Raw genomic sequence first — 17,848 nt, forward strand, 5'->3', positions numbered from 1 at the left:
GTGGCTGTGTTTTAAATCAGTGGTCTGTGTGTTGCAAACTATACTGCTTCTGTAAAATGCTGCATTTTGGCTTCACAGATATGACCTTGGGAGCCCAGCCCCCTCTTTGTTATCGCCGGCTGAATGGCTGTGAAGAATTAGAAAGCGGCCACGAAGAACTAAAGAGGACTTTCTGCGTGAGGTCATGATGCACTCCCCCACTGAGAAACAAGAACTGAAGGAGTGGTGGGACAGGGAGAAGAGGGACCAAAAGGAGAACATGGTGCACCAGAACGAAGCCACAGAGCAGCTCTTAAACGTTATGGAACGCCAAGCAGACAGGCTCCTGGCGCGGCTAGCACTGCAAACCCAGCAGCTCCGCGCCCACCCTCCCTCCCCTGCAGCCGCTGTCGCAAAACTCTTTCCCATGAGCCCCCCAAACACCTCCAACACACTCTTCTCAACCTTCTGGCTCCAGTCTGTACCTGCTGCATTCCACTCCTGCCTCGTCACAGTTCAGCCCTGCAGACTCCCAGTACCCACTGCACTCCACACCTGTCCCTCTGCAGTTTAGCCCTGCTGAAGTACAGTACCGCTGCACTGTACTCCAGAGGGGAAGGTTGCATATGATACTGGACATACACAAACCTTTAACCCTCTCGGGACCCCACCTCCTCCTGGGACCCTCCCTTCCCCCATCCTCCTCAGTGTTGATGTGTTTTTTGTTTGTCTCTCTCCTCCGTTCGTTGTTTTTTAATAAAATAATTGTTTGGGTTTGAAAGCAATCTTTATTCCATTAATTGAAAGCAAACAGAGCCCTGCAAGGCAACAGGCGATTTTCTTACACTGTAGTGCATTATCTGCACCAATCACAATCCCCTCCTAGCATTACAAGCACTGTACTCCCGAGCATAGCAACAAATTAGTGACTTACAGCTTCAAATTGCTGCCCCAAAGCATCCCTGATCCTTATTGCCCCGTGCTGTGCCCCTCTAGGCTGTTCAGATTCAGCCTCCAGGCACTGAGCCTCTGCGATCCAGCCCTGAGTGAAGCTTTCACCCTTCCCTTCACAAATATTATGGAGCATACAGCATGCGGCTATAAGCATAGGAATTTTGTCATCGGCCAGGTCCAGCCTCCCATATAGGCAGGGCCAGCAGGCCTTTAAACGGCCAAAAGCACACTCAACAGCCATTCTGCACTTGCTCAGCCTGTTATTGACAGGCTGCTCCTTGCTGCTGTCAAGGTGCCTTGTGTATGGTTTCATGAGCCATGGCATTAAGGGGTAGGCGGGGTCTCCCAGGAGCACAATGGGCATTTCGACTTCCCCTCTGGTGATCTTGCGGTCAGGGAAGAAAGTCCCTGCTTGCAGTTTCTTGAACAGGCCAGTGTTTCGAAAGATGCATGCATTGCACACCTTTCCGGACCAGCCTGTGTTAATGTCCGTGAAATGCCCACGGTGACCCACAGGTGCCTGGAGAACTATTGAGAAATACCCCTTCCAATTAATATACTCTGTGGCTAGATGATCTGGTGCCAGAATTGGAATATGCATGCCATCTATCACCCCTCAGCAGTTAGGGAAGCCCATTTGTGCAAAGCCATCCACAATGTGATGCACGTTGTCCAGAGTCACGATGTTTCGGAGCAGGATGCGATTGATGGCCCTGCAAGCTTCCGTCAACACGAGTCCAACGGTCAACTTTCCCACTCCAAACTGGTTAGTGACCGATCGGTAGCAGTCTGGAATAGTCAGCTTCCACAATGCAATCGCCACACGCTTCTCCAGCGACAGGGTAGCTCTCATTCTCATGTCCTTGCACTGCAGGGCTGAGGTGAGCTCCCATGAATGTGGCTTCCTCATCCGAAAGTTCTGCAGCCACTGCTTGTCATTGCAGACGTGCATGCCAGTGTGATCCCACCACTCAGTGCTTGTTTCCTGAGCCCAAAAGTGGCGTTCCACTGTGGTCAGCGCCTCTGTGAATGCCACAAGCAATCTCGTGTTGTAGCTACGACTCGTGGCGCGATCATTGTCGCACTCCTCTTGCCTTTGTACTCCACTGCCACTTGTGACATGTTAGAGCAAGCAGTATATTGGTCAACAGTGCGGGATCCATTCCTGCAGACCGAAGAGGCAGAGCATGCAGTATACAAACCGTTGAAAGATGGCGCCAAATGTGGACAGAAGCACAGGGATTGCTGGGATGCGTAGCAGTGCATCACAGGGCATTGGGATGGGACAGGACCCAGGATGCCCTGTGACCCCCTCCGCCTTCCCACAACTCTTAGCGGCAGAAGAGGAAGAGGTGCTCAGTGCGATAGCTGCTCAGAGTACACCTCTCCAAATACCGCTGCAAGTGCCACAAGGGTGAACATGCTATTGCGCTGGCAGCTGACAGTGTGAACACACAACAGCGGTTTCCCTTCAGTGCTCTCTGAGCGGCGCTGTAACTGTCGGTGCTGTCACTCTGCCAGTGTAGACACACCCTGAGAAGAAGACTGAAGACTCCAACAGAGGAGACTGGCCCAGATTTACAGGACAAATCTGTATATTAAGGACTGCAGTATCCAAAGGGGTGAGGAAAAGTACTTAGTCTAGTTGTTGCCCAATCTAATAGAGTTGAGAGTGTAGACTGCATGCTTATATTTTATTTCTTTTGGTAACTAACTCTGACTTTTTGCCTAACACTTATAGTTACTTAAAATCTATCTTTTGTAGTCAATAAGTTTGTTTAACTATTTATCTTTACCAGTGAGTTTGCCTGAAGTGTGTGGCAAATCTGCTCAGATTTGCAAAGGCTGGTGTATATCCACTTTCCATTGATGAAGTGGTGAACCAACTAAGAAATTTGCTCTGCTCAAGTGAGCAGTGCAAGATGGTATAGTCCTGAGGCACAGTGCTGGGAGCTGGGGGGATTCGGCCAGTGCCTTTCTCTGTGTGATTCATGAGTGGCTCTGGGAGCATTTATGCAATCTAGCTGGGTGTGGGGCTCCACATATGGTTGTGCTGAGTGATAACAGCACCTGGAGGGGTTTGCTGCTGGTCACTAGCAAGGCATTGTGAGAGACAGCCCAGTCTGGAGAGAGTTAGGGGGGCACAGTGATCCCACACTCCCAGGCTGCACCTCAGGGATCCCATCACAGGTGGTGTGAAGCAGAGAGTGGGGCAGGTGACTCTCCCCTTTGGCACAGTGCTCTGGTGTCCGGGCTTATCATCCTGATGGGAAGGCAGGGGCCTGTTGTTCTAGTGTCCTGGCTCTACAGGCGGTAGGTCCCAGTTTTCTGTCTCCCAGTGGCCCTATTCCATAAGCCCTAGATCCCTTCCTTGGTCCATGTCCAGGCCTTCTGAGGAGTCTAGAGGGATGGTTTGTGCCCCTTACTTAGCGACTGTTACTCGGTCTCTTGTCCAGGTGCTGGCCGGATTGAGCTGTGTGCTGGCCTGATGGAAGGAGGAACCACGCCCAGTATGGGTGAGTGCCCCAGGGCATCTTGCTCATACAGGGACATCAGGACTACTGCCCTGCAAGTGCACCAATGGAATACGTACTGGGGAAGCATTCAGTGGGACGAGGGCCAGTCCTGCAGGGCCATGGGTGCATGAGGAAGAGCCAATTCATGCATTTTCTGAAGCCTCCTGTCCAGTTGGCCCAAACTTTGCCAATGTCCATGGAGTTTAGTGGCTTCTCTACCCTCCAGGGCCTCAGTGCAGGGAGCAGGTCCCACGTGTCCTGGATTTGGCAGGGAACCTCCCAGCTCTTCAGCTGGCCCAGCCATGGAAGTTGCATCCCAATCTCCCAATCCCTTCAGCACCTCACTTCCATCCACCTAGCTCTTCACTCCTGCTGTCCCCAGGGATTCCTGCCTAACTCCCATGCTCCAGGATAATGGGGGTCAAAGGTCCCTTCCCATCCCTGAACCCCAGGTGAGGCTCTCCCTGCTGGACAGAAGTGAGGGCTGGGAGGCCTCTGTAGTGGGAAGGGTGGGTGTCTGCCCTGCTTGTCCCCATGCTGAGCTCTCTCTGTCTGTCCCGGCAGGACTCCTGCAGGTGGTAAAGCAGTGTGTGCGGGTCCCAGTGTTTGTGATGATCCGCCCTCGTGGGGGAGATTTCCTCTACTCCGACCGGGAGTTGGAAGTGATGAAGGCTGATATCCGCCTAGCCAAGCTGCATGGAGCCGATGGACTGGTGTTTGGGGCCCTGACTGAGGACGGGCGCATCGACACAGAGCTCTGCACAGCCCTGCTGGGTAAGGAGGCCCCCAGTTATGGGGTTCAGCTCTGACTGATGCAGACAGCTTAGTGCTATCTGACCTGGTGATGCTGGAAGATGTCGTGTAGGTTGCTCTGGCTAATGATAGCTGGCTGGGGTCTGGCCCCCTCACTCCAGCCTCTCCTGGTTTCATGCTGCCATCTAGCATTGTGGGTGAGCGCTTTGCAGACAGGCAGCGCGGCTGTCCCCAGGAGTTCCCAGCTTGAAATGCAGTCTTGGGCGAGATGATGTGGTAAGGGAGGGAGAAGCTCAGGGCCGGCTCTAGGTTTTTTGCTGCCCCAAGCTCCGAGACCACAACTGCCCAAGCCAAAAAAAAAAAAAAAAAAAAGGATGTCTGGAACGCCGCCCCTAGAATTGTGCTGCTTTGTGCTTGCTTTGCTGGTGCCTAGAGCCCGTCCTGGAGAGGCTCATCCAGGGTATATGCAGGAGAGGCCAGTGTATTTTATGGCTAGCAAACTCCCCCCATACCTTCCTTTCCTACTTGTGGGTGAGAGCAGAGCCAGCTCAGAAACCTTGGTAAAGATACCCAGGAAGTGCTTGTCTTGGCCTTCTGCATACCAGCTGTTCCAGACCTCGCTCTGAATTTTTCTGTCTTTCAAAATAGCTGAGAAAAACAGGCCTAAAGGGGAGAAATGAAAAAATGCAGAAAGTGGGTGGAACTGGCGTTGCCTGGAGCAGCTGGGCTGTGGGAGACCCGAACCCCTTCTGAGCCAAGGGAGGACAGGATCCTCCAGCACCTCATCTGTGAGCTGTAGCCAAGACACAGGGAGGCCAAGCTAGCAGCTGACTGTCTGAGATCTGTGATCCTCGGGGTCCTGGGCTGCAGACGAACACACCCTAGAAGGTGCAGCGAGAGGAGAGGGGTCTGTCCAGGACTCTGCACTACATGTGACATGGGATGGTCTGCAGGGGCTGGTATAGTCAACAGAGGAGACAGCTTGAGCTTCGTCAGGAAAATAACCAGCTCCGGTCCGAAGGAGCAGTCCTCAGTGGAGGGCTCTGTGGAAGTGGTGGAAAAGCAGGGGAGAGCTCAGACTGGTTAACTCTCTGGCTTCCCACATAGCTTTGATCCTGATCCTTTCCCTGCCTCTGTGATGGGAGAGCAGACTCCTTTCTGAATGCCTAGAAATCGTCCCTGCAGAGGAAGCTGTCTCTTAAAGGAGCTAGAATCCCTCTGTGTGAATTAGACGATAAGGGTGATATAGGCAGCATCATCACTGTCCCTGTCTAACAGCCAGGGTAAAGATCAGCTCTTGAAAGCAGCTGCTGATGTTACTCATAAGCAGAACAAAATTTTGTTGCTCCCATGGTGGGAATAGAGACCCACTAACTGGGGGCAAAAAATTTGTCATCCAGAGAGAGTCTGGACAGTCAGGGGAGAAGCACCCACCGCGTTCCCAGCAATCATTGGGTCATTCATAGTGGTAGCAGAAGTGTGTATCTGAGGGAATATGGACTCAGCTATGCCCTCCTGAGACAGTGGTTCCTTTCAGTGTTCCAGACAGAGGAACTGCGATGTGTCTGAGTACTCCCTTCAGACACTTGGAAACACTCCTGCCAGTGTCAAGTTTGTTCCCCTGGTTTCCCAGGCCCTCCACCCCACCGGATTGATCCTTTCTCCTTAATGCACACCACAAGTGGGGCTGGGTGGTAGAGGGACTCTAGGCACAAACCCAGTTTATCACTGTTCTCAGGGCCATTGACTGAGGCTCTGTCTGCTACACAAAAGCTGGCAATCTGGTCGGCCTTTCAGCCATTGCAATGCAGAGCACCCTTTGCTACTCTCCGATTCAGGCTTTCGGTGATGCATAGCCCCGTCTTCCATGAGTCTAAAGCACAGTATGCAGTAGAGAGTGGAATTTAGGATTGCAGGGCTCATCGCATGGATGGGCCACTGTCCCAGCCATTCCCACTGCTGCAGGGCAGTCCATACACAAGGAGCTTCACAGAAAACACATGGAGACTTTAAAAGGCCCATAAATATACAAACCCGTGCCGGAGCCTAGGTAGCCTGGGCCTCTCCAAAGGCTGGTGGAGGAAACAGCCATCTCACCTCTCCAGTGTGGCTATGCTCCCTGCTGGGCTCTCCAAAGATGGTCCAGGAGCTTGTCTTTGGGCCACTCTTTCAGCAGTTAGGAAGAGAAAGTGTCATAACCATACAGCTAAGGGTAGCCTAGAATTCCTCCTTATCTGTAAGGGGTTAAGAAGCTCAAATAACCTGGTTGGCACCTGACCAAAAGGACCAGTGGGGAAAGAAGATACTTTCACATGGGGGCGGGGGGGAGGCTTTGTTGGTGTGTTCTTTGGGGAAAGCAGAGAAGCATCAGGTCAAAAAACTCCTTCCTCTATAAACCATCCTGTACAAATCTCTGATATTACAAAAAGAGTAAGTAAATAAGGCAAGGCGCGTTAGATTACCTTTTGTTTTCAGCTTGTGAATTTTCCCTGTGTTAGAGGGAGGTTTATCCCTGGTTTTTGTAACTTTTAAGTTTTGCCTAGAGGGAAATCCTCTGTGTTTTGAATCTGATTACCCTGTAAAATTATCTTCCATCCTGATTTTACAGAGGTGCTTCTTTTACTTTTTTTTCTTTATAATAAAGTTCTGTTTGTTAAGAATCTGATGGGGTTTTTAGTGTCCTACAAACCCACGGGTCTGGTTTGTGCTCACCTTGTTTATTTTTCAAGCCTCCCTAGGCAAGGGGGTGTAGGCTTGGGGGGATATTTTGTGGGAATAGGAACTCCAAGTGGTCCTTTTCCCTGGTTCTTTGTTAAATCACTTGGTGGTGGCACCATACCTCAGTCCAAGGACAAATAGAGATTTGTGCCTTGGGGAAGTTTTTAACCTAAGCTGGTAGAAATAAGCTTAGAGGGTCTTTCATGCCGGTCCCCACATCTGTATCCTAGAGTTCAGAGTGGGGAGGGAACCTTGACAGAAAGGGACCCCACTCTGATGCAGCATCCTCTCCTCACACAGCGAGGCCTGCACTAACCATGTGAACTCTTCTCTTTGCAGCTGTTTGTCGTCCCCTGCCAGTCACCTTCCACCGCGGTGAGTTGTTCTCTGTGCTGTCCTGCTGTGAAGGAGCTGGCCCAGGCTCTATGCCTGTGCCCCTGCCCGGCGCTCTGAGGGCCCAGGCTCTATGGTCTTGCGGATCCAGCAGGCTCTGTAGCCGTCCGGCTGCCTGGGAGTGGGGGCCGTGCGGGCTCAGGCTCTATGGCCGTGCTGCTGCCCTGAGTGGGGGCAGTGTATGCCAAGCCTCTGTGCAGGGGTTGGCAGCTGTGAGGGAAGCCTTTGGTTCTAGGCCCCGGATATATCCACCCGCCCTTGGCTGGTGAGCTGGCTGATGGGTGGGACTTTAGCAAAGCTTTTGACACGGTCTCCCACAATATTCTTGCCAGTAAGTTAAAGAAGTATGGGCTGGATGAATGGACTGTAAGGTGGATAGAAAGCTGGCTAGATTGTCGGGCTCAATGGGTAGTGATCAATGGCTCCATGTCTAGTTGGCAGCCGGTATCAAGTGGAGTGCCCCAAGGGTCGATCCTGGGACCGGTTTTCTTCAATATCTTCATTAATGATCTGGAGGATGGCGTGGATTGCACCCTCAGCAAGTTTGCAGATGACACTAAACTGGGAGGAGAGGTAGATACCCTGGAGGGTAGGGATAGGATACAGAGGGACCTAGACAAATTGGAGGATTGGGCCAAAAGAAATCTGATGAGGTTCAGCAAGGACAAGTACAGAGTCCTGCACTTAGGACGGAAGAATCCCATGCACCACTACAGACTAGGGACCGAATGGCTAGGCAGCAGTTCTGCAGAAAAGGACCTAGGGGTTATAGTGGACGAGAAGCTGGATATGAGTCAACAGTGTGCCCTTGTTGCCAAGAAGGCCAATAGCATTTTGGGATGAATAAGTAGGGGCATTGCCAGCAGATCAAGGGATATGATCGTTCCCCTCTATTCGACATTGGTGAGGCCTCATCTGGAGTACTGTGTCCAGTTTTGGGCCCCACACTACAAGAAGGATGTGGATAAATTGGAGAGAGTCCAGCAAAGGGCAACAAAAATGATTAGGGGACTGGAACACATGACTTATGAGGAGAGGCTGAGGGAACTGGGATTATTTAGTCTGCGGAAGAGAAGAATGAGGGGGGATTTGATAGCTGCTTTCAACTAGCTGAAAGGGGGTTCCAAAGAGGATGGATCTAGACTGTTCTCAGTGGTAGCAGTAATGGTCTCCAGTTGCAGTGGGGGAGGTTTAGGTTGGATATTAGGAAAAACTTTTTCACTAGGGGAGTGGTGAAACACTGGAATGCGTTACCTAGGGAGGTGGTGGAATCTCCTTCCCTAGAGGTTTTTAAGGTCAGGCTTGACAAAGCCCTGGCTGGGATGATTTAGTTGGGGATTGGCCCTGCTTTGAGCAGGGGGTTGGACTAGGTGACCTCCTGAGGTCCCTTCCCACCCTGATATTCTATGATTCTATGACTCAGTGCTGCAGCTTGTGCCAGCATGGCATCTCTGAGCTGCTTTGTTTGGTCTTTCAGCCTTCGACATGGTCCATGATCCTCTTGTGGCCCTGGAGACCCTGGTGTCCCTGGGATTCGAGCGGGTGCTGACCAGCGGCTGTGACAGCTCAGCACTGGAGGGGTTACCCTTAATAAAGAGACTCACAGAACAGGTGAGCGCCCCCTCCCCCACTTCTGTCTCTGCTGTTGCTCTCAGTTACCCTGACCACTCACTGCTCTGTGGGGGCTGCCCCTAGGGAAGTCTTTGGCTGGGAGCACCTTCCCCATCTGCTCCTGCTTCTGCACTGGCCCCAGGGGCACAACAGGGCTTTGTGGGTTTGAGCTGTGAGGCCCCACTTGGCAGAGATCTGCGTCTGCCAACAGGGAGGCCACTTGGGCTGCTCTTGCTCACAGGCTACAGATGGGGTGACCTCACGGAGGGGAGGGGCCTTGTCTCTAACTTGCTCTCCCTGTTGGTGTGACAGCACCTGTGTCTGTTGTCCTTCACACCATATTTGTATTGCAGTAGCACATGGAGGCCCCCCGGGACATCAGGGCCTGGGCCCTGTTGTGCTAAACAACACACACACACACAAGCTCACGATCCTGTTTAAGATGAAATGCAACAAATGGGAGTAAGAAAGGTGCAGGACGAGAAGAGTGAAATGAGGGGGGATGGTGACAGGATCCCAAGGATACAGACTCTCTGAGATGAGGCTTTAATGAGTCCGGCTCATCTGCATGTTTTTCTGTCTGAGACGTACATAAAATCGCGAAGTGCCTCGCCGGAGAGAGTGAGCCGCCCAGGCAGTGGGACTGTCAGATGGAAGGCACTAGGGGCCGGCGCAGTGTGATGGTTTATGAATGTTACCATTGGGTGCTGGCTGGGGTGCTCCGGGGTTGATTGCGTGGGTTGAGGAGAGAGCTCTCTGGGCTAGGAGTGTCAGAAGGCAGGGAACAGCTGGGGCTGACAAGGGGGACTGATGAGCGGAGTGTAGCTGGGGTGTTGAATGACTTAACTGCTCACTTTCTGGCTGGTGTGTTTAGGGAGATCTGCAGTCTGGCAGACTAAACTCCAACAGCACAAAGGGCTAAGTCTGAGAACATAGTACAGCATGCATGCACACAGACACAATACTCACACTTTATATGCATATATGCATGTAGACACATGCATGTCCATGGAGACACACACACGGGCATGTACACGGCTATGCACACACACATGTATTATTGGTTGGCTTGTAAGTTATTGGAGTTTAGGGGGCTCTTGAAAGAAGTGGCTGCAGTGTCCCAGAGTCTGTGAGGTTCCTGGGCTGGAGCATGTTAAGTAGGCAGAGTCCTTGAGCCAGCCTCTAAGTGTCTCAGGGGGCTGAGTTTCAGAAGAGCTGGAGGAGTTTCCAGCATGAGTCGCACTGGAGGCACCAGGCTGAAGAATGAAAGTCCGGCAAAATCACAAGGACAGTGGCTTCCTCTAATGCAGGGGGAGGCAACCTATGGCACGCATGTCAAAGGCAGCACGCGAGCTGATTTTCAGTGGCACTCACACTGCCCGGGTCCTGGCCACCGGTCCAGGGGGCTCTGCATTTTAATTTAATTTTAAATGAAGCTTCTTAAACATTTTAAAAACCTTATTTACTTTATATACAACAATAGTTTAGTTATATATTACAGACTTATAGAAAGAGACCTTCTAAAAACATTAGAATCATAGAATATCAAGGTTGGAAGGGACCTCAGGAGGTCATCTAGTTCAACCCCCTGCTCAAAGCAGGACCAATCCCCAATTTTTGCCCCGATCCCTAAATGGCCCCGTCAAGGATTGAACTCACAACCCTGGGTTTAGCAGGCCAGTGCTCAAACCACTGAGCTATCCCTCCCCCCCAATGCACGCGAAAATGTATTACTGGCACACAAAACCTTAAATTAGAGTGAATAAATGAAGACTTGGCACACCGCTTCTGAAAGTTTCCGACCCCTGGTCTAATGTGTCTTGGGGACGATGCTGTGAGCTGCATAACTGGGCATGTCCTGAGGTGTGTGAGTGTGAATTCTTCATGCTACTCCAAGATCCTCCACATGATAGGCTGCATATAGATGGGGCGCATGCAAGTACTGTGTCTCTCCTGTGTGTCAAGCTGGAGTGGGCAAGAGCATTAACACCTGTCACTCTGCTCCTTTTCAGGCAAAGGGCAGGATTGTGGTGGTGCCAGGTAATGACTCTATTGCAACTTTGTGCACGTACTGGGGGCTGAATCTGTCCCTGGCTCTGGGGTCCCAGTCTCATGCACGTGCCCAGGTGCATAAGATCCATGTTTCAGCTTTGAACCATTCTGCTGCCTCACCGGGGAGTGGCTCTCCCTCCCTCCAGGGAACGTAAAGGCCACCATTCCCGCTACCTGCTGTGGGCAGTGAAGCCCTGTACAGCTGCTGCATTCTGTGAGGTCTGGGGATACTCTCTGGATCAGCCAGGGGTCCCATGCAGCTCCTCATCCAGCCTCCTGTGCCTCTGTGGTGCTGTTTCCCTTTGCTGTCCAGGCTGGATCTGGTCTTAGGGGCTAGTCACCGGGTGATGCTCAGGATGTCCTGCTCGAATGTGATGTATGAATGTATTCTTTCCACTAGGGGGTGGTATAACAGAGAGGAACCTGCAGAGGATTCTTGAGGGCTCTGGTGCACCTGAGTTTCACTGCTCTGCTCGCTCAGCCCGGGACTCAGGAATGAAGTTCAGGTAAGAGGTTGTCTCTGCACTAAGCCAGTGAGGAGTTACAGTCTGGCTTGTTCCTCCCACAGATTTGCTGCTCTGAAAGTGAGTCTGCGAATTACAGAGAAAACTCCCTGATCCTGCTGATGCCCCAGGGTGTCAGAATTGTGCTTCGGGGGGGCTAGATGTGTGAATCCTGGCACTGGTATTCTGGGGCACATGAATTCAGCTGGGCTCAGCGTTTGGGGGCGCGAGTCCTGTGCACGATGAGGTCCCCTTGGATGCGTTAACCTCCTGTGTTCAGCTGTTGGGAGCATGATTCCTGGCATGAGCGCACTGAGGTATGTGAATGGCACTTGGGAGCATGAGCCCTGATGCTGGTGCCGTGGTGGGCTGTGGGGGTGCATCTCTGTGAGACATGGGTCTAGGAGGTCTGTACTTCGTTCCCGTAATGCTGGTGCCTCTGGCCTAGAGGTAGGACCCTTTCCTCTGCTTGGGATACCGCTTCTCCTGCTGCTACTGTCTAGCATCTCTGTTAACTCGGCGGTGGCACCGGAAGATCCTCTGCCAGCTGCTGAGAAAAGAGGAGACAATGCTGTAGCTTGGCAGTTACCTTGATGTCTCCTGGCTAGGGTCTGTGTCCAGCTGTTCTACATTCCAGACAGTAATCAGTCCCCTGTTGGTTTTCCTGACAGAAACAGCAGTGTTGCCATGGGATCCTCTCTCTCTGTCTCCGAATATTCCCTAAAGGTAGCAGATGTGGCTCAAGTGAGGACCCTGAACGCTATTGCAAAGAACATCCTGTAGAGGGCAAGTGCTGAGTGGGGGACAGGAGCGCGCAGACCCTGGGATCCTCTCTGCCCATCTGAACAGATGGGCTCAGACTTCCGTCTCACAAGGGCTGTCAATGAAGTGGATACTATGACGGAACCTGCAGTCTCTTCATTGGCTTCACCTGGACACGCTCCCTGGACTGTAGGCTTAAACTGGCTTTTTAGGGAAAAAAAAAAAAAAACAACCACCAAGGACCCATTCCTGGCTGTTGTAGTGGCACAAACCATTCAGCAGCAATTGGGAGGGGGGACCTTAGCTAAGGGTAACTAAATTGTGCATTACCAGCAGTGATTGTCAAATAAACACCCTGCAGCCACTCCCGTGTCACTGTGGCTCATTCTTACGGAAAGGGCTTGATGGTCTGTGTCATGCTGGCCAATGTGAATGGTATCTGCTATGGTGAGTCGTGACGTGCTTGCAAAGGAGTCATGTTCCAGGGAATCTGCGCAGGATGCAGTCAGCACGAGGAAATGATTTCATTCAGAGTTAAGGTCATTTGAATTCAGGACTCTTGCTTTCAGGCTGATTTAGCAATCCATGGCTAAGGTTGGCAGAGGCGTTCAGGAGACACTGAACTGAGAACTATATCTAGAACTCAAACAACACACAGGTTCTGCTGACAAAGCTTGTCAGCCTCATAAACAGAAAGCTCAGGTCTCTTCCCCTTTTCTTAAAGAAAACCACAGGGAAATCATTTGAAAAAATCTTGGAGTTAGTACAAAGAACAAATTGTAGCCTTTTATTTTATTTAAAGTGAATTTAGTAATGTGGCATTACACCATCGTGGGTTCGGCTCTGGTGGCTACAGTTTCAAGCTTAACAGAATGAAAGTCACCTCTGCTACTTGCTTCAGATTTAGAGTCTCTAGTAACACATAAAGACCAGGGGTAGTGACCACACACACATTTACCAGTACAAGTCTCTCACAAAGTTTTATTAAAGTTATCAGCAAAGTTATGGTTACCCAAGCATATAGAAATTCTCTACAGACCTATGCTCAAGTTACCAATATAGTTATAGTCACATCCTCCTAGATAGTGTTAGGATCTGATGGGTCTGTCATGGACTGATCCTCAGTAGAGAGATGGTTCCTGCTGGGTTTCCCATAGACAGCTCAATTGTCTCACTCTGGGCACCCTCTTTTATAATGTGATTCTGACTATACCTCATTAGCATTTACACGCATTGTGCACCCTGCGATTAGGGCATGTGTTAGAAAAATGTGACTACCGGGGATCTTGTAAGCAAAAAATTACTGTTAATTGTTTGCAATATCACCCATTGATACTGCTTTGCCCGTAATCTTGTGGCATAGGGTCATTCTTTGGTCACTTACTTATGTCAAGCATTTCTTAAGCCTATGGTCTTGTATGGGTAAGCTGACATCTGACAGGTCTCAGCCTGTAGGCCTTGCATTTCAGCCCTTCTTACTTAGATATCTAATACATAATTATCCCTTCTAACTACTGATCAATCTTATACTTCTATAATCCTACAATTTAGCTCTCTTTAGCACAGTGGTCTCCAAAGTTTTTGGATCATGCACCCCCACGGTGCCGCCAAAGAAAGGAGAGGGGAAGACTCACCGCAGGCGTGCTGCCGAAGAAAGAAGATGGGAAGACGTGCCGCCGAAGAAAGAAGGAGGGAAGACCTGTCGCAGTCGTGCCACCGGAGGGGAAGACCTGCTGCAGGCATGCAGAGCTGCCGCCGAAGAAAAAGAACACTGGAGTGCCGTCCGGTGGCACTCCTCCTGCCCTGCACCCCCTGGGATCCTCTGGCTCACCCCCTGGGGTGCGCACCCCCCACTTTGGAGACCACTGCTCTAGCATACAATAACTATATGACATAATATGTTAATCATAATCACACAATAAATGAACAATAAACTAAAATCATTGGCTGCAAAATGGAGAAACTGAGCCCTCAGAAGTGAAGAAATCTCGGTCAGTAGGCCAGGCTGCGGCCTCAGCACACCAACTGCCTAATCATTGCCAAGTATTTTGTAGGTATCCCAGCAAAGGAGTAATTGGAAGGCGGATAATGAGGTGGCTTTGTGGATGCTTATGGGGAGCTCATACCTTGCGGGGGGAGGGCAGGCAGCATGGGGGAAAGTGCAAAGGCGCTTGCTTGTGACAGATGGACAATGGAGGCTGGAGCCACTGGCAGAATGGAGGTGGGAGGCAGCCTCTCAATAGCCTGTGAGAGATGGTGAAGGGCCTTGAAAGTGGAGACAAGCAGCTTATGTTTGATGAACTAGAGAAGGGGGAGCCAGTGGAGGGACACAAAGAGAGGGACGGCATGGTCAAAGTCATGAGCAAGGAAAATGGTCTTTGCAGCACATTCTGAATGGATCTGAGTGGGGGCAGATTGCATTTGTCACAGCTGGAGAAAAGGATTGTGCAGTAATCGAGATGTGAGATGAGGAGAGCTTGGACCAGAGCTTTCGCTGTGTGGATGGCTGGGAAAGGCCAGACCTTACAGACATCATGCCGAAAGGATTGGTAAGATTTAGACAGCCTGGATGAGAGGCTCTAGAGAGAGAGCTGAGTTAAAGATGATGCCCAGGTTACAGGGTTGAGTTATGGGCAGGCTAGTGGAGTTGTCCCTGGTGATCAAGAAAGGAGGAAAGGAGCAGCTGTGTTGCAGGTCTCAAAGAGAGGTCACAATCCACACTACAGATGGGATTTTGTTGCACTATGAACGGCTGTTTTTTCTAGCTCTCCCCTGTGTACAAGGCTGCAGGTTCCTGGGTGTCCATCAGGAATGTTTTGGTACCTGCACGGTGTGTTTCTCAACCTTTCTGTTACCGGGGCCTGGCTTGCTGCCTTCCTCAGCTGTGTCATGGAGATCTTAGGGACTGGCGGACCCGGCATTGAGAAACCCTGTGTTAAAGGGTCCGACGTGGGGTCGGGGCTGGCGTTGTTTGTGAAATGAAGATGGTATTTAAATCGATGAAGCCTCTAATAATTAACTGGTGAGAGTTCTGCATTGTCATCCCTGGACATTGGACCCGCCTCTCTGCCGGTGGCTCGTAGCTAATGCTAGTGCAATTACTTATTGAACCATTGTTGACCTTGAGCTAGTTACTAATTACTTAAGGAATGAGACAACAAATTTTCCCTTGGCTTATCCCAGTTTGTTCCAGCATCCCGCATGTGCTCCTTTCATGAGATCCTGCGCTGCCTGCTGGCCCTCGGGTGGAACTGCAAGGGCAGGTCCAATTCTTTATCTAGAAGACATGCCATGTAGCTTCTCTTGTGGCCCTGCCTGCTGCCCTCCCCTGCTCTGCACTCCCTTAGCTGGGTGGTTACGGTTTGGTATCCAGGCAGCCTCACCAGGAGTGACCCGCCATCCCCCCGAGGCAGGGAGGGAGCTCTGGAGGACCATCCATCCCAGTGTAAAGCCCAGAAGTCCATCTCCTGCCCCATATCCCCATTTGATGTTGTAAGGAGTAAAGGGCCCCCTTCAAGCCGGTGGTGTAGGCCAGTGCTGTCAGCTCAACCCCTGCCATGCTGGGGAGGGGCACACAAGGATGTGAGCAGGGCCCGTGGGGCTCGGGGGGGGCACACAGAAGGGTGTGAACATGGCCCATAGGGCTCTCAGCTGGGGGGGGCACACGGGTGTGAGCAGGGGCTGAGGGGGCACACAGGTGTGAGCAGGGCCCATGGGGCTGGGGAGGCACGCAGAGGGGTTTACCCCTCCTGACTGATACCTGAGGGGTGGGGCATTTTCTTACACTTTGGCAACACTTGTCTTCCTCCTGCTGCCAAGGGTTTCACTAGATCAGTCTGAGATTGTGTCTCTCGGGGCATCCCATGGATCACAGCTGGGGTCTGCTGGAATTTCTGAGCCTGGGCTATTCCCAGAGCCTGTGTCTGCACTGGCCCGGGCTTGGGCTAAGGGGATGTTGAATTGCAGTGTTGACATTTGGGCTCAGGCTGCAGCTTGAGTTCTGGGACCCTCCCACCTCGCAGAGTCCTATAACCCAGGCTCCAGCCTGAGCGTCTACATGGCAGTTAAACGTCCTGCAAGCCCGAGTCAGCTGGCGCTGTTTGTCAGCTGAGGGTTTTCAACTGCAGTGTAGACAGATAGCTGATCCATGGGGCCCCCTGTGGCTCTCAGCTGGGGTCTGCCTGCTGGGGCCCCCCTGTGGCTCTCAGCTGGGGTCTGCCTGCCCAGGGTCCTGTACAGGTTTCCGAGGACCCTGAGTCATCGCTCCATTTGGGGCTTTGTGCAAGAGCAAGACAAAGTTAATGATTAACTGCCCTGCCATCTGATCTCATCCTCCCTCTTCGGGGTGTTTGGGATTTTTACCCTGCTCACCCGCTCAGGGCTAACACACCCCTGCAGAGGGCGAAGAGGAAGGAGCTGTCAGCTCCGCAAACGCCTGGGCCATGCCTGCACCACTGGAGGAGTTCTGTGGCTCCGTTTTCTGGGTAAGTGGCTGCATGTCCTCGCAGAGTCCTCACCCCACAGGGCAGGGGCACGTGAATACCTGGGGAGAGCAGAAAACACAAGCCAAAGCCTGGGGTCCCCCAGTCCTTTCAGAGGCAAAGCACCCTCATGGGAAGGAGGCATGGCCCAGGTCGGGGCTCTGGCGTTGTAGTCGTTGTTTCCCATGGGTGTAATGCCGAAGGGCCCTGTCGGGTGCTGGACACTGCACATGCATAGCACGCAGCCCAACCATCCACCGTGGCAAGCCAGACTGGGGAGGAGCAGGTAATGGTGAGATGAGCATGATCTGAAAAGCAGCCAGTGGCCTGAGCTCGCCCCCTCCCAGACTGTGTCCAGAGACATGGGGCACGGCACGGCAGGGCACGCTGTCCTCCGGAGACAGGACAGACACAGCCCCAGGTGCCCTTTCTGCTCCGGGGAAGGAGGCAGTTGTTTTAACTCAGTGTTACAGGATGGCAAGGACTCCACTGGCAGCCGGGGGGATGGGGTCGGGGGTGCACAGGGGGACGAGGGCTCCCGCAGGATGGGGTCGGGGGTGCGCAGGGGGATGAGGGCTCCTGCAGGATGGGGTCGGGGGTGCACAGGGGGACGAGGGCTCCCGGGGGGATGGGGTCGGGGGTGCGCAGGGGGACGAGGGCTCCCGGGGGGATGGGGTCGGGGGTGCGCAGGGGGACGAGGGCTCGCGGGGGGATGGGGTCGGGGGTGCGCAGGGGGACGAGGGCTCGCGGGGGAGTGGGGTCGGGGGTGCGCAGGGGGACGAGGGCTCGCGGGGGAGTGGGGTCGGGGGTGCGCAGGGGGACGAGGGCTCCCGGGGGAGTGGGGTCGGGGGTGCGCAGGGGGACGAGGGCTCCCGGGGGGGTGGGGTCGGGGGTGCGCAGGGGGACGAGGGCTCCCGGGGGGGTGGGGTCGGGGGTGCGCAGGGGGACGAGGGCTCCCGGGGGGATGGGGTCGGGGGTGCGCAGGGGGACGAGGGCTCCCGGGGGGATGGGGTCGGGGGTGCGCAGGGGGACGAGGGCTCCCGGGGGGATGGGGTCGGGGGTGCGCAGGGGGACGACGGCTCCCGGGAGATGGGGTCGGGGGTGCGCAGGGGGACGAGGGCTCCCG

The 17,848-nt window shown here is 52.9% G+C and overlaps 2 protein-coding genes across 4 annotated transcripts in view; both read left to right on the forward strand.

Moving 5' to 3' along the window:
• CUTC (cutC copper transporter) overlaps positions 1-14,312 on the forward strand; it is a 23,083-nt gene extending 8,771 nt beyond the window's left edge. The window contains exons 3-9 of one of the 2 annotated variants that reach the window (XM_073354690.2): positions 3,390-3,449; positions 4,014-4,223; positions 7,260-7,295; positions 8,791-8,924; positions 10,937-10,964; positions 11,377-11,482; positions 13,793-14,312. In XM_073354690.2, the coding sequence (XP_073210791.1) occupies positions 3,390-3,449; positions 4,014-4,223; positions 7,260-7,295; positions 8,791-8,924; positions 10,937-10,964; positions 11,377-11,482; positions 13,793-13,802 (584 nt within the window). In that variant the 3' untranslated portion in view covers positions 13,803-14,312. Of the gene's footprint in view, positions 1-3,389; positions 3,450-4,013; positions 4,224-7,259; positions 7,296-8,790; positions 8,925-10,936; positions 10,965-11,376; positions 11,483-12,150; positions 13,020-13,792 lie in introns of those variants that run through there. The other variant, XM_073354689.2, reaches the window with a different exon arrangement.
• A 2,301-nt stretch (positions 14,313-16,613) lies between these two features.
• ABCC2 (ATP binding cassette subfamily C member 2) overlaps positions 16,614-17,848 on the forward strand; it is a 65,543-nt gene continuing 64,308 nt past the window's right edge. Inside the window, exon 1 of one of the 2 annotated variants that reach the window (XM_073354678.2) lies at positions 16,614-16,725. In XM_073354678.2, the coding sequence (XP_073210779.2) occupies positions 16,684-16,725 (42 nt within the window). In that variant the 5' untranslated portion in view covers positions 16,614-16,683. The remainder of the gene's footprint in view (positions 16,726-17,848) is intronic. The other variant, XM_073354677.2, reaches the window with a different exon arrangement.

This window comes from Lepidochelys kempii, chromosome 7, assembly GCF_965140285.1.
Source record: "Lepidochelys kempii isolate rLepKem1 chromosome 7, rLepKem1.hap1, whole genome shotgun sequence".
Classification (NCBI taxonomy): Eukaryota; Metazoa; Chordata; order Testudines; family Cheloniidae; genus Lepidochelys; species Lepidochelys kempii.